Genomic DNA, 23695 nt, shown 5'->3' with positions numbered 1-23695 from the left:
GATTGTACAAAGATTTTACCATCTCCTGTAGATAAACAATGTACTCATCAGCCTTGAGGACCCCAATACCTCAATTTACTCATCAGCCCTGAGGACCCCAATACCTCAATTTACTCATCAGCCTTGAGGACCCCCATACCTCAATTTACTCATCAGCCCTGAAGACCCCCATATCTTAATGTACTCCCCCAAACCTTAATGTTCTCACCAGCCCTGAAGACCCCCATACTCAATGTACTCATCGTGTATTCAACCTTGAAGACCCCAATACTTCATAGTGCTTGGAAGATCTAGGAGGAGATTGTACAATCAGTACAGCTTATTGCCTCCGCTGTCCCCCCCCCCCCCCCTTGGGGAGGCAGTGAAATGTGTGGCCGCCCACCAGGGGGGCGATGCAACGTGCGGCAATTAGTATAGCTTATGCCCCCCCCCCCCCCCACGGACACTGTGCAACGTGCGGCCACCTCTCCATGCACATTGTACAGACAGCTTTATATGCTCCCCCACTTCCTTTTCCCAGCTGTGCCTTCATCTACAGAAAATCATTCTGAGACCCAAATAACAATCATCCGAAACATTGGAGGAGGTTTTCTTTAATGAGAGATGGAGGAGGAGATTCCCCCACAGACAATCACACAATACATTGTACAATGGAAGGATAAATCACTGATTTAACACCTACAAAACCTGCACATGTCTGTAAATTGGATTTACACGCGCCCCGTACAGTACCAGCATTACAGCATGCGAGCCACGTACAGTACCAGCATAACAGCGTGCGCTGTATACGGGATCAGCAGTGAGCACACACGCGCTGCATACGGGAGGAGCGGTGAGCGCTGCATACGGGATCAGCGGTGAGCACACACGCGCTGCATACGGGAGGAGCGGTGAGCGCTGTATACGGGATCAGCGGTGAGCACACACGCGCTGCATACGGGAGGAGCGGTGAGCGCTGTATACGGGATCAGCGGTGAGCACACACGCGCTGCATACGGGAGGAGCGGTGAGCGCTGCATACGGGATCAGCGGTGAGCACACACGCGCTGCATACGGGAGGAGCGGTGAGTGCTGCATACGGGATCAGCGGTGAGCGCACACGCGCTGCATACGGGAGGAGCGATGAGCGCTGCATACGGGATCAGCGGAGAGCGCACACGCGCTGCATACGGGAGGAGCGGTGAGCGCTGCATACGGGATCAGCGGAGAGCGCACACGCGCTGCATACGGGAGGAGCGGTGAGCGCTGCATACGGGATCAGCGGTGAGCACACAGGCGCTGCATACGGGAGGAGCAGTGAGCGCTGCATACGGGATCAGCGGTGAGCACACACGCGCTGCATACGGGAGGAGCGGTGAGCGCTGCATAGGGGATCAGCGGTGAGCACACACGCGCTGCATACGGGAGGAGCGGTGAGCGCTGCATACGGGATCAGCGGTGAGCACACACGCGCTGCATACGGGAGGAGCGGTGAGCGCTGTATACGGGATCAGCGGTGAGCACACACGCGCTGCATACGGGAGGAGCGGTGAGCGCTGCATAGGGGATCAGCGGTGAGCACACACGCGCTGCATACGGGAGGAGCGGTGAGCGCTGCATACGGGATCAGCGGAGAGCGCACACGCGCTGCATACGGGAGGAGCGGTGAGCGCTGCATACGGGATCAGCGGAGAGCGCACACGCGCTGCATACGGGAGGAGCGGTGAGCGCTGCATACGGGATCAGCGGAGAGCGCACACGCGCTGCATATGAGATATTGTTGCACAGCTGCAGGCACTCGGCTCACACTGTACATCACTAGGAGTATATGACAGGACCTCTTCCTAACCCCGGGGTTATACTGCCATCTTCAGGAGACAACGGTCTGCCAGTGTCTCACCCTCCTGTAGATGGCAGTACAACCTGAATGTATGAAATTCTGTGTCCTCTATGAATGAGAGAATACCTCCCCGGTTATCACCCCACTAAACAGCCCCCCCAGCCTGCAGGGGAGACCTCAGTCTATGAATACATTAAACAGGTTGTCAAGGAGACCAATACATGACAGGTCCTCATGGGAGATTTACTGTGGACCGCCCCCCATATTGTATACAGGTTTCACCCATCTGATTTAGGGGTGCAGCTTCTGTGGATGGAGGTGTACATGTCCTATCCATGTGAATAAAATACAATGACATCAGTCTGCGCTGCCTTCATCCTGACGAAACGCGTAGATGAAGAGGATTGTATCCTATATACTGTGTTATGTATACAGAAATAGGCAATGTGTCTGATGGGTGAGGGAGACCTATGGGGTTTGCATTTTGGATGGGCTTCCTATTATATGGGACAGAGGAATCCATAGATGGCATACAGGGCTGAACAATAGAAGTCTTCCAGTGTATGGCCAGCCTACCTCACCGCCCACCATTGCTGACCCATAATACCGGAGACACTGCAATCACAGGGGACCGGTGTGAGCTCCCTCTCTACCAAATCCACTCACCAGGAGCTGCACCCCCAACATCCATCCAACCTCCCCATCACCAGGTGTTCATTCAGAGCTGAGGAACCCCCCACAGGCCGTTCATAACATGAGATCAGTACAAGCAATGGACGCTCTATAGAGGACAGACACCAAGCACACCGTGTTCTCATTTATTCCTCATCCAGTCACCACAGTAAGAGGTTGGGGCTCCCAGCCAGACCCTTTCCCCCTCTCTACCTGTGGCGGAGGGCTGAGCTTTCCATTCAGAGTAGCCTGTGCTGGGGGCGGTGCTTGTTGTCCCGGGGGTGGGAGAGCTGCAGCTTTAATCTTCTTATTTTCTGCTGTAGAAGCCGAACCATCTTCTTCCTCATCGGAGTCCTGCAATCCGTACTTCGAGAAATGCTTCACCTGCCAACATAAAGCACAGGCAATTCAAAAGACTGTCACACCCCCTACAAAGACCATACGGCCCCCAGCCCTTTCACCGACCCAGCCGCCATAAGACCCCCAGCCCTTCCACCGCCATACGGCCCTCAAAACCTTCCACCGCCCCAGCCACCATACGGCCCTCAAACCCTTCCACCGCCCCAGCCGCCATTCAGCCCCCAACCCTTCCACCGCCCCAGCCGCCATACGGCCCCCAACCCTTCCACCGCCCCAGCCGCCATACGGCCCTCAACCCTTCCACCGCCCCAGCCACCATACAGCCCCCAACCCTTCCACCGCCCCAGCCGCCATACGGCCCCCAACCCTTCTACCGCCCCAGCCACCATAAGGCCCTCAAACCCTTCCACCGCCCCAGCCGCCATACGGCCCCCAACCCTTCCACCGCCCCAGCCGCCATACGGCCCCCAACCCTTCCACCGCCCCAGCCGCCATACGGCCCCCAACCCTTCCACCGCCCCAGCCGCCATACGGCCCCCAACCCTTCCACCGCCTCAGCCGCCATACGGCCCCCAACCCTTCCACCGCCCCAGCCGCCATACGGCCCCCAACCCTTCCACCGCCCCAGCCGCCATACGGCCCCCAACCCTTCCACTGCCCCAGCCGCCATACGGCCCCCAACCCTTCCACTGCCCCAGCCGCCATACGGCCCCCAACCCTTCCACTGCCCAGCCGCCATACGGCCCCCAACCCTTCCACTGCCCAGCCGCCATACGGCCCCCAACCCTTCCACTGCCCAGCCGCCATACTGCCCCCCAACCCTTCTACTGCCCAGCATCTATACAGCCCCCAACCCTTCCACCACCCAGCAACCACAAAGCAAAGGACATTACACCCAGGATCCAGTCTTGGGGCAGTGTACTCACCCTGAACACCCAGGATCCAGTCTCAGGACGGTACTCCTTGAACTGGGCTCCCTGCTTCCGAGAAGCTGCCTCCAGCTTGCTTTTGTAGTTCATCTCAGCCAGTTGCTCGGGGCTCTTAATTAGCTCTCGAGTGGTCTTATTGATTGGCCAGACTTCATTCAGGGTCACTTCGGCAGCTCTGGGCAGGGGGGAAAAGCATAATCAATATGAAGAAAACAGTTTACAAGCTTTCACCATATTTCTGCCATACAGGAAAACCTGAACCCAAAGTTTTCTTCTCTATCATTCACTGAAGGATACAGCTTGGTAGTAAGAAACCTAGCGGGTTATACTGCCACCTGCAGGAGGAGTGGAAATTAACCTCCTTCAGGTTAGAAGACTGCACATCTGCTCAGTTCTGCTTGGAATGAAAGACTTTCCTTTGTGCCAAATTTGGTTTTATTTTGGAAGACCGGCAGTTACTGGTAGATTCAGGCTGTCCGGTCCCGCTGACTAGAGGGCCTTGTAGGAAAGAGGTCCAGTGTAGGAGAGTCAGTCTTATGGCTCTCAGATCGAGAATGTGGAGAAGGAGCACCGATTCCCATGGGCACCAGGCTCCCTGGACAGTCCAAGAACTGTAGACCAACAACTTGTCAGCCATGCATACAATCATTACCACCTTCCAGGGAGGGGAAAGTAAAAATTTTCCAGATTCTAGGATGGATTTGTAAATCCACCATGCCGGGGAGATATTTGCCTTGCAGGACAGCAGTAGTAGGCATCCGGGGGGGGGGGGGGGGGGGACCTTCCTAGGCTGGAGAGAGGCTCCTGGGGGAAGACTATCCTACAATAGAAGAGGCTCCCGGGGGAAGACTGTCCTACAATAGAAGAGGCTCCTGGGGGAAGACTGTCCTACAATAGAAGAGGCTCCTGGGGGAAGACTGTCCTACAATAGAAGAGGCTCCTGGGGGAAGACTATCCTACAATAGAAGAGGCTCCTGGGGGAAGACTATCCTACAATAGAAGAGGCTCCTGGGGAAGACTATCCTACAATAGAAGAGGCTCCTGGGGGAAGACTATCCTACAAAAGAAGAGGCTCCTGGGGAAGACTATCCTACAATAGAAGAGGCTCCCGGGGGAAGACTATCCTACAATAGAAGAGGCTCCTGGGGGAAGACTGTCCTACAATAGAAGAGGCTCCTGGGGGAAGACTATCCTACAATAAAAGAGGCTCCTGGGGAAGACTATCCTACAATAGAAGAGGCTCCTGGGGGAAGACTATCCTACAATAGAAGAGGCTCCTGGGGAAGACTATCCTACAATAGAAGAGGCTCCTGGGGGAAGACTATCCTACAATAGAAGAGGCTCCTGGGGGGAAGACTATCCTACAATAGAAGAGGCTCCTGGGGGAAGACTATCCTACAATAGAAGAGGCTCCTGGGGAAGATTATCCTACAATAGAAGAGGCTCCTGGGGGAAGACTATCCTACAATAGAAGAGGCTCCTGGGGGAAGACTATCCTACAATAGAAGAAGAGGCTCCTGGGGGAAGACTATCCTACAATAGAAGAGGCTCCTGGGGGAAGACTATCCTACAATAGAAGAGGCTCCTGGGGAAGATTATCCTACAATAGAAGAGGCTCCTGGGGGAAGACTATCCTACAATAGAAGAGGCTCCTGGGGGAAGACTATCCTACAATAGAAGAGGCTCCTGGGGAAGACCATCCTACAATAGAAGAGGCTCCTGGGGGAAGACTATCCTACAATAGAAGAGGCTCCTGGGGGAAGACTATCCTACAATAGAAGAAGAGGCTCCTGGGGGGAAGACTATCCTACACTGGACGTCTATTTACATGACTAAGGAATGATTTAAGAGCTTCATACCTGTTCAGACCTTCTCCCACTGGCGGCTTGTTTGTGTCATCTGTGTACACAATCACCTCCTTATTCCGGATATGGACTATTTCATCCAGGTTCATGTTAGTCACATTCACCAGACCCTCAAAGAAAATGGACCCGTAGCCTGGAACAAAAGATGGTCAGAAAAAGTAGAAGATAAAAGTGCTACCATAGAACCAATTACCACATTCACCATTTTATATAATGGTCAGTATGTGACATCCCGAACGGCTGTCTGTTCCCACCCACTATGCTAAATTCCTGCCAATGGGCCCTGACCATACATATCCAACCCATGCAGGACCCCAATATTAGGCAATTTTCTTCCCTGGTCAGTCTGATTAGCCATTACATTCTGAGCAGTTATAGGAAGAGAACACCCACATCCCATTGGGGTCAAACATAACCCGACATGACAGAACAAAGGACCACCGCTATGGACCTTTCTGAAAGACCCGGCTGCCTGGCAATCATTCTGATCCTGTGGCTTTAACACGGACTTCATCAGTTAGGGTGTGATTGAGGGTCTATTAAAATGTGCCGATTTTACAGCCCTGCAATGTCTACATCAATGTGCCAATAGATGAGGAATAGAACATGTGACATACCATTGGTGGAAGAGGTTTTCAGGGTCTTGCTCAAAGCAAACATTACAGGCCAGGCCTGCTGTGGGTCCAGGTCCAGTACCCAAGGTTATAAACTGAGGGTCCACCCTCATAATTGCGAAAGAACCTTCAGTACTTTCAAAAGTTAAACATCCTACAATTGTGAGATCTCAGGGGAACCCTCAACTCCCAGAACGCCAACTTCATACAAGCTATGCATGTAATTATCCAAGGGTAAAGCACAGAGGGGGGCAGTATTGATCTTCCAAGGATACAGCACGGGGGGGGGTATTGGCCTTCCAAGGGGGCATGGAGTAGGGTTAGGGTGCTGCTGTCAGGAGCTCAGTGTTGTAGAGGATTGGCACAGTATACGTTTCTGTACAGGAATTACACATGTAGGGCACCCACTGTAACGACACCCCAAAGTATGAAAGGGGTTACAGTCGTCTAGGATAATCCGCTCCCGAACACCAGGACAGCTATCAACCACTCCAATCCACCATACATGAAACCCATCAATAATTCTTCCCCCCCCCCCCCCCCCCCCCAGGTACGAGACAAGGCTCTGTAGTGAGGTTCGATCAAGAGTAACTCTCTTCTCTTTTATTGAAAGAAACACAGCATTTATATACACTTTGAGAATACCACATGAACAATGACTGTGTAATTACATCCCTTAGTAGACAGCCAGGTGAGCTCATTAACATACTTATCAATAGTCTCAGACCCAATTAACATACTGTCCTATTTTAGACAAAAGCACTTAGTTAATCAGTAGACATTCTTTAGGAGGGGGTGCTGGAAACAATCCCTCCCTCTCTCTGCAGCTAATACACATTGATTAGCAGACATGGTATCTCTCATAGTTCCTGGACGCCCAAATTAGGAGTTGTACTTCCTGTGCCTAACAGTGTATAGGAATAAGATAGATCTCCATATTTCCTGAGAGATACTGGTAATGCATATTACTGTCCCATTTGAAGTAGTCCAAACCATATTCTCAGTGTACACCACCCTCCCGGTCACCCTGTATCCATTAAAGATGCAGGGTGACTTAAACATAAGAAAGCCACACAAGGCTGGACATGGTGCCTCCCAACCTCTTTAAAGGAATTTGGGGTCCACAACCCCCATGCCCAAAGTGACTCCTGTCACACCCACCTTTTCGGCCGATGGTGAAGCCATCTACAATGCACTCTCCATTGTCATCCACCATGTTGCCCAGCTCCTCCATGGATGGGATGGTGTAGTAGCCTTCTCTAAGCAGAACGATGCCTGAAAAAGCCAATGCATTGGTTATCATGGAGGAACATACAAAAGGAAAGACTGCGGTTCTCCAGAGCAGAGAGTGATCCGAACCTGCAGGGTGTGGTGGGGCGTCATTCATGATCTCCTCCTCGTTAAGGGAGTTCTCATCCACGCTGACATCCAGCCCGCTGCTCCTCAGGCTGGGCCTCATGTTCAGGGCCAAGATGGTGTCATCCATGCTGTCCATATGCTTGTCTTGGCTGGAGGGAAGAGGTTTGGATAATGGAGGAGGGTAGAACGTGGACACCTCTTCATGGTTCTCTTCCACTCTGTGATTTTCATTGGACCTTAAAAAGAAAAACAATGAAACCTATCCGTTCCATATATAGATTTATGTGATCACCGATCTCGTGACATCACAGCCCTTCCATATATAGGAGGTATGAGATCACTGATTGTGTGACATCACAAGATGGCGGATGGTGTGAGCCATTACCTGTCTCCGGTCTCAGTGTAGCTGTTGTGGGAGGTCGTCTCATCAGCTCCCTCTGCAGGAGATAAGAGGGAGCTGATGTTGGAAGAGCTCTTCAGGACCAGCTTCTTGATGCTCTTCCTTGGGAGAAAACACAAATAACCGTTCGGTAAGTCATCAGCTTTGCAATAGGCCGTAATCTGCTGATAGATGCCTGGACCTGGCAAGAGGCAGAGGTGGCCCCTTAACCTGAAGGCTACCCCCACACAGACATATGCCCGTACCTCAATCAGATCAGAGGTGGCCCCTCATCTGAAGGCTACCCCCACACAGACATATGCCCGTACCTCAATCAGATCAGAGGGGGCCCCTCATCTGAAGGCTACCCCCACACAGACATATGCCCTTACCTCAATCAGATCAGAGGTGGCCCCTTAACCTGAAGGCTACCCCCACATCGTAATACTGTATGCCTCTACCCCAATAATCAGAAATGGTCCCTTAACTGAAGGCAACACCCACAGAGATATATGCCTGTACCCCATAACAGACCAGAGGTGGTCCCTTACCTGAAGGTCACCCCCAAACAGATATACTGTATGCCAGTACCCCATATTCAGAGATGTTCCCTTACCTGAAGGCTACCCCCACATCGTAATACTGTATGCCTGTACCTCATAAATCAAATCAGAGGTGGTCCCTTAACCTGAAGGCTACCCCCACATCGTAATACTGTATGCCTCTACCCCAATAATCAGAAATGGTCCCTTACCTGAAGGCAACACCCACAGAGATATATGCCTGTACCCCATAACAGACCAGAGGTGGTCCCTTACCTGAAGGTCACCCCCAAACAGATATACTGTATGCCAGTACCCCATATTCAGAGATGTTCCCTTACCTGAAGGCTACCCCCACATCGTAATACTGTATGCCTGTACCTCATAAATCAAATCAGAGGTGGTCCCTTAACCTGAAGGCTACCCCCACATCGTAATACTGTATGCCTCTACCCCAATAATCAGAAATGGTCCCTTACCTGAAGGCAACACCCACAGAGATATATGCCTGTAGCCCATAACAGACCAGAGGTGGTCCCTTACCTGAAGGTCACCCCCAAACAGATATACTGTATGCCAGTACCCCATATTCAGAGATGTTCCCTTACCTGAAGGCTACCCCCACATCGTAATACTGTATGCCTGTACCTCATAAATCAAATCAGAGGTGGTCCCTTAACCTGAAGGCTACCCCCACATCGTAATACTGTATGCCTCTACCCCAATAATCAGAAATGGTCCCTTACCTGAAGGCAACACCCACAGAGATATATGCCTGTAGCCCATAACAGACCAGAGGTGGTCCCTTACCTGAAGTCCACTCCTAAAACCAATATACTGTATGCCTGTACCCAATAATCAGATCAGAGGACACCCCTTACCTGAAGGTCACCCCTATATTGATATACTGTATGCCTATACCCCATATTCAGAGATGTTCCCTTACCTGAAGGTCATCCCTACACAGATATATGCGCCTGTACCCCACAATAGTCAGAGATGTTCCCTTACCTGAAGGTCATCCCTACACAGATATATGCCTGTACCCCACAATAGAGGTGGTCCCTTACCAGAAAGGTCATACCTACACAGATATATTATATACCTGTATCCCACAATAGTCAGAGGTGGTCCCTTACCAGAAAGGTCACCCCCACAGATATATGCCTGTACCCCACAATAGTCAGAGGTGGTCCCTTACCTGAAGACCCACTCACCCGAGTCGTCTCTAGATCCAGCGCTGCACCCATCTGCTCTATCTGCAGTGTTCACAGAGGCAGCAGGGGGAGCCATTGGCTGTTTATCAAATTCTGTGAGCAGGGCTGAGCCGAACTGTGAGCTTGCTATATGGGCTCAATCCTGAGCTGCTTATGGGGGGTCACAGAGGAAAAGCTGAGAGCTCCACTGGGGGACCCGAGAAGAGGACGACGGGGGGCCACTCTGTGTAATGCGATTAGAGAGCTGGTAAGTAGAACTGGTTTATTATTTTACATTGGAAAAAAAAAAAAAAAAAGGACCTTTACAAAAATTAAACATTTTATTTCTATGAAACGTAGTAGGGAAGGATTAGATCTGAGCTGGAATTGGGGGGGGGGGAATCTTCAATGGGGACCCTTGTAGGTTTTCTTCCTGTTGTGTCTCCTGGACAGGAAGGGACAGCCCACCTTCATACGTCAGGAACGCCTCCTCTGCATACTGTCTCCTCCTCCTCTGTAATGGAACTCATGTATTTATATCAGCCCCTCCAAGCTGACCGACAGGGACCACAAAACTCAACAAATCTACTTACTTAGGCATGAAAGCTCCGCCTGTCATTGGTGGTTCGTCATCGTCCAACCCATCGAATAGCTGCGATTTGGCCGTCCCTGTTGTGTTCAGTGCCTTAGGGCGCACCCTGGCCGCGGGACGCGGGGTCAGCTTGTAATGTGTGGGCGTGGTCAGCGCTTTCTGCGCGGCGGGGTTGGTGGGCTTCAGACGCTGAAATACAAAAATGTACACAAAACGCTGGAATCAATTTCACCGCAAAGAATTACCGGGCCCAAAAGGGAGACCGGTACCCCCCCCCCCCCCAGTTCTGGGGCACTTTTCTCACTATAGCCCCAACATTCCTGCGTCCCCAACGAAAGCCCTGTACTGGGGAAGTGCCGTGACACCCCCCTGTGACATCACCAATAGCTCCGCCCAAGCTCTGTACTAAGAGGAACTTCAATGACACCCCCCAGTGACATCACCAATAGCTCTGCCCAAGCTCTGCACTAAGAGGAACTTCTTCAATGACACCCCCTGTGACATCACCAATAGCTCCGCCCAAGCTCTGCACTAAGAGGAAGTTCCATGACACCCCCTGTGACATCACCAATAGCTCCGCCCAAGCTCTGCACTAAGAGGAAGTTCCATGACACCCCCTGTGACATCACCAATAGCTCTGCACTAAGAGGAAGTTCCATGACACCCCCCCCTGTGACATCACCAATAGCTCCGCCCAAGCTCTGTACTAAGAGTAAGTTCCATGACACCCCCTGTGACATCACCAATAGCTCCGCCCAAGCTCTGCACTAAGAGGAAGTTCCATGACACCCCCTGTGACATCACCAATAGCTCCGCCCAAGCTCTGTACTAAGAGGAAGTTCCATGACACCCCCCCTGTGACATCACCAATAGCTCCGCCCAAGCTCTGTACTAAGAGGAAGATCCATGACACCCCCTGTGACATCACCAATAGCTCCGCCCAAGCTCTGTACTAAGAGGAAGATCCATGACACCCCCTGTGACATCACCAATAGCTCAGCCCAAGCTCTGCACTAAGAGGAACTTCTTCAATGACACCCCCTGTGACATCACCAATAGCTCCGCCCAAGCTCTGCACTAAGAGGAAGTGCCGTGACACCCCCTGTGACATCACCAATAGCTCCGCCCAAGCTCTGTACTAAGAGGAAGTGCCGTGACATCCCCTGTGACATCACCAATAGCTCCGCCCAAGCTCTGTACTAAGAGGAAGTGCCGTGACACCCCCTGTAACACCAATAGCTCCGCCCAAGCTCTGTACTAAGAGGAAGTTCCATGACACCCCCTTGTGACATCACCAATAGCTCCACCCAAGCTCTGTACTAAGAGTAAGTGCCGTGACACCCCCTGTGACATCACCAATAGCTCCGCCCAAGCTCTGTACTAAGAGGAAGTGCCGTGACACCCCCTGTAACACCAATAGCTCCGCCCAAGCTCTGTACTAAGAGGAAGTTCCATGACACCCCCTTGTGACATCACCAATAGCTCAGCCCAAGCTCTGTACTAAGAGGAACTTCAATGACACCCCCCAGTGACATCACCAATAGCTCTGCCCAAGCTCTGCACTAAGAGGAACTTCTTCAATGACACCCCCTGTGACATCACCAATAGCTCCGCCCAAGCTCTGCACTAAGAGGAAGTTCCATGACACCCCCTGTGACATCACCAATAGCTCCGCCCAAGCTCTGTACTAAGAGTAAGTTCCATGACACCCCCTGTGACATCACCAATAGCTCCGCCCAAGCTCTGTACTAAGAGTAAGTTCCATGACACCCCCTGTGACATCACCAATAGCTCCGCCCAAGCTCTGTACTAAGAGGAAGTTCCATGACACCCCCCCTGTGACATCACCAATAGCTCAGCCCAAGCTCTGCACTAAGAGGAACTTCTTCAATGACACCCCCTGTGACATCACCAATAGCTCCGCCCAAGCTCTGCACTAAGAGGAAGTTCCATGACACCCCCTGTGACATCACCAATAGCTCAGCCCAAGCTCTAATTCAAGGAAGTGCTACGGTCCCCCACTGATCTGCTTTAAAAATGCTCCCCTCCTAACACCTATACTGACTGGAAAAGAGAAATGGACAGAGGGCGCACCAGCCTAGCGCATGATCTTTAAAACAATTTATTGTAATAGACATGTATACACATTATACTCACAAAACGATTATGAAACACGAGCAATAAGCAATGAGGGACCACCAGGGGTCTCCACTGGGCATCCTCAGCTGCCGCAGAAGGATGTAGACCTCCAAAAAACCGCTTACACGTTTCGGGGTGTTCACCCTTCATCAGAGCTCTGTCTATTACAATAAATTGTTTTAAAGATAATGCGCTAGGCTGGTGCGCCCTCTGTCCATTTCTCTTTTCCAGTATCTGCTTTGGGTTACCACAACCCATTGAGAGTGGCAGCACAGCCTGAATTTACTACAATTTGACCTGAATCGCATTTTCAGGATACCAGCCGCAAGGCCACCCCTCAAGCGCAGGAGTCGTTTGTTCTTTGTACCTATACTGACTGACCTGTGTAATAAAAGATGTATATACTTACCACTTAAGTCACACAATCTGCCCCGTGTCAGCCAGTAGCAGCTGCAGAGGGGAGGAGACAGCAGTTAAAGCCTGGAGCTATAAAGTCACCCATTGGCTCCTATGGCCCAACTGGTCTGCTCTCCCTTCCCCCCCCCCCCTAGCAGCTGTCACTGACTGACCCAGGGAAGATCACATGACCAGAGAGGGCTGACAATAGGTAAGTATTTTTATTGCAAAGGTTAGTCAGCAATGGAAGGGGGAGGGGACAGGTTTACCCTGGAATGCTACATCCTTTGGCAGTCATCTATGGTACCAATCAGGTGGGCCATTAATGTACCAAGATGAAAATCCACTTTGTCTGCAAATGGGGCTCTCAGCCACAACCGTGTGTTTTCTCTACAATGGATGTATATTCCTTACTTCCCCACCTCCTGATCCCAGGTCCGTCCAGCAGCAGGTCCCAGCTACACAAGGAAATCTCTAGCCAATAGCAGGCTCTGCCTGAGCAAAACTTCTAGAGGAGGAGTGCGCTCACATGGGCCTGCATCAGCAGGAGGGACCCACAGGCAGGTCAGGCTTGGATTGAGGGTGTGAGGGATGAGGGTTTACACCTGTTCCAATGTCCTGAAAGGGTTACTTTACATAACATCACACACAGCAGCCACCACCAGCGATGGAACTCACCTCCTCTTTCTTCTTGGGGTCATCGATTAGATTTCTGAAGAGAGGGGAGTCCCCGTATGGAGAGTAGGCAAGGGCATTGATCTGTTGCTGGAGAGCCAATTGCTGGGCAGCAGCTGCATTGGGGTCACTCAGAGCTAGAAGAGAAAATAAAAAGGTGGTCAGTGACAGACGGGGGGTGGGGGGGGGGGGGGGGGGGGGACAAAGGTGGTCAGTGACGGGACACAGACACGAGACAATAAAGGTGGTCAGTGACGGGACACAGACAAAGGAGGTCAGTGACGGGACACAGACAATAAAGGTGGTCAGTGACGGGACACAGACAAAGGAGGTCAGTGACGGGACACAGACACGAGACAATAAAAGGTGGTCAGTAAGGGGACACAAGCATGAGAGAATAAAGGTGGTCAGTAAGGGGACACAGACACGAGACAATAAAGGTGGTCAGTAAGGGGACACAGACATGAGACAATAAAAGGTGGTCAGTGACAGGACACAGACATGAGACAATAAAGGTGGTCAGTGACGAGACCCAGACATGAGACAATAAAGGTGGTCAGTGACGGGACAGACATGACAGAACAAAGGTGGTCAGTGACGGGACACAGGCATGAGACCATAAAGGTGGTCAGTGACGGGACACAGACATGAGAGAATAAAGGTGGTCAGTGACCAGACACAGACAGCAGCACACTGTGGGTGGGGGGCCCCGGTTTACTTTAGGGCCCAACATTGATATTTTCCTCCATTACGTCAAATACTCACCAACAGGGGCCTGAGCACCACCAAACCCCAAGCCGCCGCTAGAGGCGTTAAAACCGGTTGTGCCAAAGGCGCCAGTACCAAGCGCACCGATCTTCTGTTGGTTGTTTCCAAACAGCGTGGACTGTCCTGTATTCAGACCTGGGAGAGAAAATGGATGATGAACAGGCATCTGCATATCACATCACTTACAGGAACACAGTTTATTTTCTTCAGGCAGTAAAACAACTCGTTCATATGCCTGAGGTATAACCTAAGAGCTTACACGCCATACTCCAACTACCCCAATCCCAGAGCATACACTCCATAGGTGCCCGGGGTCCCCGAATCCCAGAGCATACGCTCCATAGGTGCCCGGGGTCCCCGAATCCCAGAGCATACGCTCCATAGGTGCCCGGGGTCCCCAATCCCAGAGCATACGCTCCATAGGTGCCCGGGGTCCCCAATCCCAGAGCATTCGCTCCATAGGTGCCGGGGTCCCCCAATCCCAGAGTGTATGCTCCATAGGTGCCCAGGGTCCCCAATCCCAGAGTGTATGCTCCATAGGTGCCCAGGGTCCCCAATCCCAGAGTGTATGCTCCATAGGTGCCCAGGGTCCCCAATCCCAGAGCATACGCTCCATAGGTGCCCAGATCCCCAATCCCAGAGTGTACGCTCCATAGGTGCCCGGATCCCCAATCCCAGAGCATACGCTCCATAGGTGCCCGGATCCCCAATCCCAGAGTGTATGCTCCATAGGTGCCCAGGGTCCCCAATCCCAGAGTGTATGCTCCATAGGTCTATCTAGTTGTTGCTATTCTTGTAGCAGGGTGGCTACGCTCCTACAGGTTACATCTATGCAACCCCCAAGCCAAAGATACATCTCCCAACATAATACAAGAGCGTCACCATAATCACATCCAACCGCCATCATCTCCCAGCACCAGAGTCTGACTCTTCCTCACCATCGTGTCACTGGATCTGAAAAAACAGTTCTGTGATCGGTCAGAGAGGAGAGTTACGTTTCCAATATTTGTATCGGAGTTTGCACTGCCGAGGACTGACTGAACGATGCAACGTCATCAGCGACCGCCCAATGTTGGCTACAGGAAGGTGAGTCTACGCTGGAGATGATCAGTCTACCCCACCCAACCCCCCACCCCAAGCTGGCAGTCTAGTTCCACTGTAAAGTTATGTTATGTTAGTGGAGAACTCTGAATGCAGAGACTCACCAGGCCCAAATCCTGTCCCCAGTGTCGGCCCCAGCGTCCCTGCTGCATTCTTATTGCCAAAAAGACCGGTGCCCGCGGTGTTGGCTCCAAACCCTGCAAAGCAAATCAAGAGACACTAAAGAGGGGTTCCACAGGACACACACCACCACGCAGGACTATAGAGGGCTTCACCACACACACACACACACACCACCACACAGGACTATAGAGAGCTTCACCACCACACAGGACTATAGAGGGCTTCACCACACACACACACACACACACACACACACACACACACACACACCACCACGCAGGACTATAGAGGGCTTCACCACACACACACACACACACACACACACACACCACCACACAGGACTATAGAGAGCTTCACCACCACACAGGACTATAGAGGGCTTCACCACACACACACACACACACACACACACACACACACAGGGCTATAGAGGGCTTCCTCAGGACACACACCACCACACAGGGCTATAGAGGGCTTCCTCAGGACACACACCACCACACAGGGCTATAGAGGGCTTCCTCAGGACACACACCACCACACAGGGCTATAGAGGGCTTCCTCAGGACACACACCACCACACAGGGCTATAGAGGGCTTCCTCAGGACACACACCACTACACAGGGCTATAGAGAGCTTCCTCAGGACACACATCACCACACAAGGCTATAGAGGGCTTCACCACCACACAGGACTATAGAGGGCTTCACCACACACACACACACACACACACACAGCTATAGAGGGCTTCCTCAGCCATGCAACACCACACAGGGCTATAGAGGGCTTCCTCAGGCCACGCAGGGCTTCCTCAGGCCACGCAACACCACACAGGGCTACAGAGGGCTTCACCACACACACACAGCTATAGAGGGCTTCCTCAGCCATGCAACACCACACAGGGCTATAGAGGGCTTCCTCAGGCCACGCAACACCACGCAGGGCTTCCTCAGGCCACGCAACACCACACAGGGCTATAGAGGGCTTCCTCAGGACACACACCACTACACAGGGCTATAGAGAGCTTCCTCAGGACACACATCACCACACAAGGCTATAGAGGGCTTCACCACCACACAGGACTATAGAGGGCTTCACCACACACACACACACACACACACACACACACACACACACACAGCTATAGAGGGCTTCCTCAGCCATGCAACACCACACAGGGCTATAGAGGGCTTCCTCAGGCCACGCAGGGCTTCCTCAGGCCACGCAACACCACACAGGGCTACAGAGGGCTTCACCACACACACACAGCTATAGAGGGCTTCCTCAGCCATGCAACACCACACAGGGCTATAGAGGGCTTCCTCAGGCCACGCAACACCACGCAAGGCTTCCTCAGGCCACGCAACACCACACAGGGCTATAGAGGGCTTCCTCAGGACACACACCACTACACAGGGCTATAGAGAGCTTCCTCAGGACACACACCACTACACAGGGCTATAGAGAGCTTCCTCAGGACACACATCACCACACAAGGCTATAGAGGGCTTCACCACCACACAGGACTATAGAGGGCTTCACCACACACACACACAGCTATAGAGGGCTTCCTCAGCCATGCAACACCACACAGGGCTATAGAGGGCTTCCTCAGGCCACGCAGGGCTTCCTCAGGCCACGCAACACCACACAGGGCTACAGAGGGCTTCACCACACACACACAGCTATAGAGGGCTTCCTCAGCCATGCAACACCACACAGGGCTATAGAGGGCTTCCTCAGGCCACGCAACACCACGCAGGGCTTCCTCAGGCCACGCAACACCACACAGGGCTATAGAGGGCTTCCTCAGGCCACACAACACCACCACGCAGGGCTATAGAGGGCTTCCCCACGACACACACCACCAAGCAGGACCATAGGAGGGCTTCCTCAGGACACACACCACCACGCAGGACCATAGAGGGCTTCCTCAGGACACACCACCAAGCAGGGTAAAGTCACATGCCTCATTAGAAATAAATAAACAGATGCAGTATACATTCCATCATACCTGCTCCAGGGTAGAGAGCAACTTCTAGAACATGTTTGTAATGTATTGATCACCGGAAGCCAGGCACTGATCACCGGAAGCCAGGCACTGATCACCGGAAGCCAGGCACTGATCACCGGAAGCCAGGCACTGATCACCGGAAGCCAGGCACTGATCACCGGAAGCCAGGCACTGATCACCGGAAGCCAGGCACTGATCACCGGAAGCCAGGCACTGATCACCGGAAGCCAGGCACTGATCACCGGAAGCCAGGCACTGATCACCGGAAGCCAGGCACTGATCACCGGAAGCCAGGCACTGATCACCGGCTGCTGCCCAGCGCTCCAGGTTACTCCTCCTTGCTCTGCTCCTATAGTCCTAGGAATAGCATTACACAGGAACTCCTGGCAGTGGGACCCGGGCACTGGATGGTTATGCTGCCATTGTCAAGCCAATCATATGGCGCCCCATGAGCTCCCTACATAGCCTATTCACACACACACACACAGTAAAGAAATTTCCTCTTATTACCAAAAAGGCTGCCGGTGGAAGTGCCGAACGTCGGTGCGCTGGTGGTCGTCGTCCCGAAGGCAGCAGGTTTGCTGTTGAACAAGGTCTGGAAAAGGAGAGATGTGGGTGTGTCAGACAATAAAGGGCGGAGTCTCCTGTGAAGCGAGAACACTACATGCCAGCAGGCAATCTACCAACTATAAGGACACCATACGTACCGAGCCGGTAACGCCACCGAAGGGAGTGGGGTTCGTCTGTCCGAACAGACCAGTTCCAGTGCCAAACCCTGAGGCGGCATTGGTGTTAGTGGTGGTGCCAAACAGTCCTGTGGCCTGCGTTGGCTGTGTGTTGCCAAAGAGACCCTAAAGGGGGGAAAAAAAAAAACCACAAAAATAAAATGTGTACTTACAGTAATAGGACACAGGAATATCACCAACAGTCAGTGCTATACTGCCACCTACAGGAGGCCGGGACATTAACCAACTGATGTAAGCCAACTCCCACTTAACCCTTCCTCTCCCCAGCATGCATGTGTGACAAAAAAAAAAAAAAAAAAAGGGGGAAGAAAGAGTATAGGGTGGCAATAAAATTCCTAGGACACTATGCAAGGGCAGGGGAGGGGGGACGACGATGATGATACGCCAGGGAGCTGGGCAGGGGAGGAGGAGGAGGAGGATACGCCAGGGAGCTGGGCAGGGGAGGAGGATACGCCAGGGAGCTGGGCAGGGGAGGAGGATACGCCAGGGAGCTGGGCAGGGGAGGAGGATACGCCAGGGAGCTGGGCAGGGGAGGAGGATACGCCAGGGAGCTGGGCAGGGGAGGAGGATACGCCAGGGAGCTGGGCAGGGGAGGAGGATACGCCAGGGAGCTGGGCAGGGGAGGAGGATACGCCAGGGAGCTGGGCAGGGGAGGAGGATACGCCAGGGAGCTGGGCAGGGGAGGAGGATACGCCAGGGAGCTGGGCAGGGGAGGAGGATACGCCAGGGAGCTGGGCAGGGGAGGAGGATACGCCAGGGAGCTGGGCAGGGGAGGAGGATACGCCAGGGAGCTGGGCAGGGGAGGAGGATACGCCAGGGAGCTGGGCAGGGGAGGAGGATACGCCAGGGAGCTGGGCAGGGGAGGAGGATACGCCAGGGAGCTGGGCAGGGGAGGAGGATACGCCAGGGAGCTGGGCAGGGGAGGAGGATACGCCAGGGAGCTGGGCAGGGGAGGAGGATACGCCAGGGAGCTGGGGAGGAGGAGGATGATACGCCAGGGAGCTGGGCAGGGGAGGAGGAGGATGATACGCCAGGGAGCTGGGCAGGGGAGGAGGAGGAGGATACGCCAGGGAGCTGGGCAGGGGAGGAGGATACGCCAGGGAGCTGGGCAGGGGAGGAGGATACGCCAGGGAGCTGGGCAGGGGAGGAGGATACGCCAGGGAGCTGGGCAGGGGAGGAGGATACGCCAGGGAGCTGGGCAGGGGAGGAGGAGGAGGATACGCCAGGGAGCTGGGCAGGGGAGGAGGAGGATGATACGCCAGGGAGCTGGGCAGGGGAGGAGGATACGCCAGGGAGCTGGGCAGGGGAGGAGGATACGCCAGGGAGCTGGGCAGGGGAGGAGGAGGATGATACGCCAGGGAGCAGGGCAGGGGAGGAGGAGGATAATACGCCAGGGAGCTGGGCAGGGGAGGAGGATGAGGATACGCCAGGGAGCTGGGCAGGGGAGGAGGAGGATGAGGATGAGGATACGCCAGGGAGCTGGGCAGGGGAGGAGGATACGCCAGGGAGCTGGGCAGGGGAGGAGGATACGCCAGGGAGCTGGGCAGGGGAGGAGGAGGATGATACGCCAGGGAGCTGGGCAGGGGAGGAGGAGGATGATACGCCAGGGAGCTGGGCAGGGGAGGAGGATACGCCAGGACTGCCTTACCCCAATCTCCTGTAGGTGGCAGTAAAACTCAACTGTTCCTGAATTCCTGTGGATGGAGTAATTGCTGGGAAAATGGACAATGACCCAACCTGCAGAAGAACTCACCATGGTGCTGGTCTGCGGCTGCCCCAAAGTGTTTGTGTTCCCGAATGAGAAGCCCGTGTTGGGTGTTGTAGTCGCCGTTCCAAATGGCTTGTTAAACAGGCTGGTGGCTGGCTGGGTTGTCGTCTGGCCAAATAGACCTCCTGTGTTGGTTCCAAAAGTGCTGGTGCCTGAAAGATGAATACTGATTGGTACCAGGGAGTTAACCGAGACAATCCCAAAACCCCCCTCCCCCAATCTAGTACTGCATGTGATGCTCCCAGCGTTTCATCAGAAGTGGGGACCGACAGCACCCCCCCGACCCACAGAAGGAGGAAGACGGCAGCACCCCCCCGACCCACAGACTGGGGACGGCAGCACCACCCCGACCCACAGAACGGGGGGGGGGGGGGCGACAGCACCAACCCGACCCATAGATATGGGGAGGGGGGGCAGCACCACCCCGATCCATAGAACCTACCCGGTCCGAAGGCATTTTTACTTCCAAAGGAGAATGTGCTGCTGGAAGGGGTGGAGCCAAACAGTCCCGTGGATGCACTGGAAGTGGCAGTAGAGGCTCCAAACAAGCCCGTTGCTGTGGCTCCGCCCACTGGATTCTGGGGTCCCTTCCTATTGGCCAGGTAATCTTCCAGGCGCAGTTCCTAAAACACAAAAATCATAGTTAAGCATTGACCTGTGCGGGTTTTACCAGACAACAAAATAAGAGAATATCAACTACTACAACCCCCAAATCCACGAAATGAGGGGAGCCCACCCTCCAGGAGGTGACCCCCAGAGACTGCTACAACCCCACCCCCTCCAGACGCTACAAACCCACCTCCAGAGATTTGCTCTCATACTCCTTCATTGCGGTTATACATTGATGCTTTGTGTTGATGTTGGTGGTGACACCACCCTTGGCCATGGTGTCAGTCCCAGATGGAGGCTGCAAGCAGAAGAACACAAAAGAAATCCTAAGTCCCCGTCTATGGTCGGTCACATGACACATGGATGGAAAAGATTTACTACAAAAGTTTCATCATTAGAAGTCGGAGGACACAAAGTACACAGATCCAACCCAATCCCTCCATATCCAAAACTGCAGACAACTGCATCCAGAAACTGAAGACATTTTACACCATACGGCCAGAAGAACAGGAACTCCGCCTCCAATAACAGAGTTCAGGGGTCTCCTGTGAAGGGTAACACTCCGTCATAGACAATGGGGCTCTAACATGAACTCCCCCTCCAATAACAGAGTTCAGGGGTCTCCAGTGAAGGGTAACATTCTGTCATAGACAATGGGGCTCTAACATGAACTCCCCCTCCAATAATGGAGTTCAGGGGTCTCCAGTGAAGGGTAACACTCCGTCATAGACAATGGGGCTCTTCCAGCCTCTTGGTAACGTCTGGTGAAGACCCTTTTCTGTTCTGGGAATTTCCCTCACGTTGGAGGCTTCTGATCACTTCCTGTTAATTCTCTAGGACAGGAAGTGAAGGGGAAATCTCCGGGATGTACAATAGAAGAAGAAAACCTGGGGGAGGGGATGGTACTCACATTAAATTTTACGGTGGTTCCACTGGGAGCTGCAGAGAAGGTGGAGCCACCAAACAGGTTACTGGTGGTCCCACCGAAGGGGTTGGATGTGGTGTTGGTGTTTCCAAAGAGACCTCCACTGCTCGTACTCGTCCCGAATGCTGCAGGGAGAAGAGAAGACACATCAATGTATAGTCACTGCAAATACCGACCCCCCACCATGGACACATTACAGGTATTCTCTAACTTTATCATCCTTGGCTCAGTACAACAGCAAGACCCCCTCCAAAGGGTGAGGTCAGGTAGCAGATCCCCCCCCCCCCCCATGGTGAGGACAGGTAGCAGATCCCCCCCCCCCCCCCATGGTGAGGACAGGTTGCAGATCCCCCCCCCCCCCCATGGTGAGGACAGGTTGCAGATCCCCCCCCCCCCATGGGGAGGTCAGGTTGTTGAGTTGGAATGTAACATACACAGACTAAACAAGCATCTCAATACATTATATAAAGATACCTCGGGGGGAAAGCAGAGACAATGGGGCTCATGTATCCTATAAGGGTCCTGACACTGCTGGACACAAAAACTGATAGACAAATGAGAGCTGGGATCTGATTGGCTGCTCCCAACATGCTCTAATTCCACTAAAGCTCATCTGACAGTTTATAGTGAGCCGATTCAAAGGCTGACTGAACAAAGTCCACCAACAGGGACAGTAACAGATGCCGAGGACACCAATGTCTACATGAAGAGCAAACAACCTATATACGACCCAATGAGTAAGGACTATGGTGGGACCACCTAGACATGACCCATTGAGTAAAGACTATGGTGGGAATAGTTAGACACGACCCAATGAGTAAAGAGTATGGTGGAACCACCTAGACATTACTCAATGGAGTAAAAAATATGGTGGGACCACCTAGACATGGAGGACCAGACCACCTAGACATGACCCATTGAGTAAAGACTATGGCAGGAATAGGTAGACATGACCAAATGAGTAAAGACTATGGTGGGACCACCTAGACATGGAGGACCAGACCACCTAGACATGAGGACCCCGACCACCTAGACATGGAGGACCAGACCACCTAGACATGACCCATTGAGTAAAGACTATGGTGGGACCACCTAGACATGAGGACCAGACCACCTACACAAGACCCATTGAGTAAAGACTATGGTGGGACCACCTAGACATGATGACAAGACCACCTAGACATGAGGACCAGACCACCTACACAAGACCCATTGAGTAAAGACTATGGTGGGACCACCTAGACATGATGACAAGACCACCTAGACATGGAGGACCAGACCACCTAGACATGACCCATTGAGTAAAGACTATGGTGGGACCACCTAGACATGATGACAAGACCACCTAGACATGAGGACCAGACCACCTACACAAGACCCATTGAGTAAAGACTATGGTGGGACCACCTAGACATGAGGACCAGACCACCTAGACATGACCCAATGAGGAAGGACCTTGGTGTGACCACCTAAACATGATCTGATAAGTGAGGACTATTGGGACATCCCCATCAGGGGAGTCACTTATATTGACAGTTCAGACAATCCAGAAAGAAGACCAGGGGGTGAAGTCACTACTATTGGGGGGGGGACATGTCCCATTATTCCCTATAGATGAAGTCACTAATATTGGGGGGGGGGGACGGGGACATGTCCCATCATTCCCTATAGATGTAGTCACTACTATTGGGGGGGGGGGGGGGACATGTCCCATCATTCCCTATAGATGAAGTCACTACTATTGGGGGGGAGGGACATGTCCCATCATTCCCTATAGATGAAGTCACTAATATTGGGGGGGGGGGGGGACATGTCCCATCATTCCCTATAGATGAAGTCACTACTATTGGGGGGGGGGGGGGACATGTCCCATCATTCCCTATAGATGAAGTCACTACTATTGGGGGGGGGGGGGGGACATGTCCCATCATTCCCTATAGATGAAGTCACTACTATTGGGGGGGGGGGGGACATGTCCCATCATTCCCTATAGATGAAGTCACTACTATTGGGGGGGGGACATGTCCCATCATTCCCTATAGATGAAGTCACTACTATTGGGGGGGGGGGGACATGTCCCATCATTCCCTATAGATGAAGTCACTA

At 53.0% G+C, this 23695-nt stretch overlaps 1 protein-coding gene across 1 annotated transcript in view; it reads right to left on the bottom strand.

Moving 5' to 3' along the window:
- NUP98 (nucleoporin 98 and 96 precursor) overlaps nt 1-23695 on the bottom strand; it is a 78630-nt gene that overhangs the window by 38396 nt on the left and 16539 nt on the right. Inside the window, exons 5-20 of the mRNA XM_082276134.1 lie at nt 21575-21714; nt 20855-20962; nt 20498-20678; nt 20041-20207; nt 18249-18392; nt 18052-18136; nt 15511-15603; nt 14303-14440; nt 13541-13674; nt 10329-10516; nt 8004-8120; nt 7619-7854; nt 7421-7534; nt 5640-5778; nt 3778-3955; nt 2705-2875 (exon numbers count right to left, since the gene is read on the bottom strand). Of these exons, the coding sequence (XP_082132260.1) occupies nt 2705-2875; nt 3778-3955; nt 5640-5778; nt 7421-7534; nt 7619-7854; nt 8004-8120; nt 10329-10516; nt 13541-13674; nt 14303-14440; nt 15511-15603; nt 18052-18136; nt 18249-18392; nt 20041-20207; nt 20498-20678; nt 20855-20962; nt 21575-21714 (2333 nt within the window). The remainder of the gene's footprint in view (nt 1-2704; nt 2876-3777; nt 3956-5639; nt 5779-7420; nt 7535-7618; nt 7855-8003; nt 8121-10328; nt 10517-13540; nt 13675-14302; nt 14441-15510; nt 15604-18051; nt 18137-18248; nt 18393-20040; nt 20208-20497; nt 20679-20854; nt 20963-21574; nt 21715-23695) is intronic.

This window comes from Pelophylax lessonae (genome assembly GCF_965119305.1).
Source record: "Pelophylax lessonae genome assembly, contig: HAP1_SCAFFOLD_294, whole genome shotgun sequence".
In the NCBI taxonomy this organism is placed as follows: domain Eukaryota; kingdom Metazoa; phylum Chordata; class Amphibia; order Anura; family Ranidae; genus Pelophylax; species Pelophylax lessonae.
This window is presented reverse-complemented; position numbering and strand designations above follow the sequence as displayed.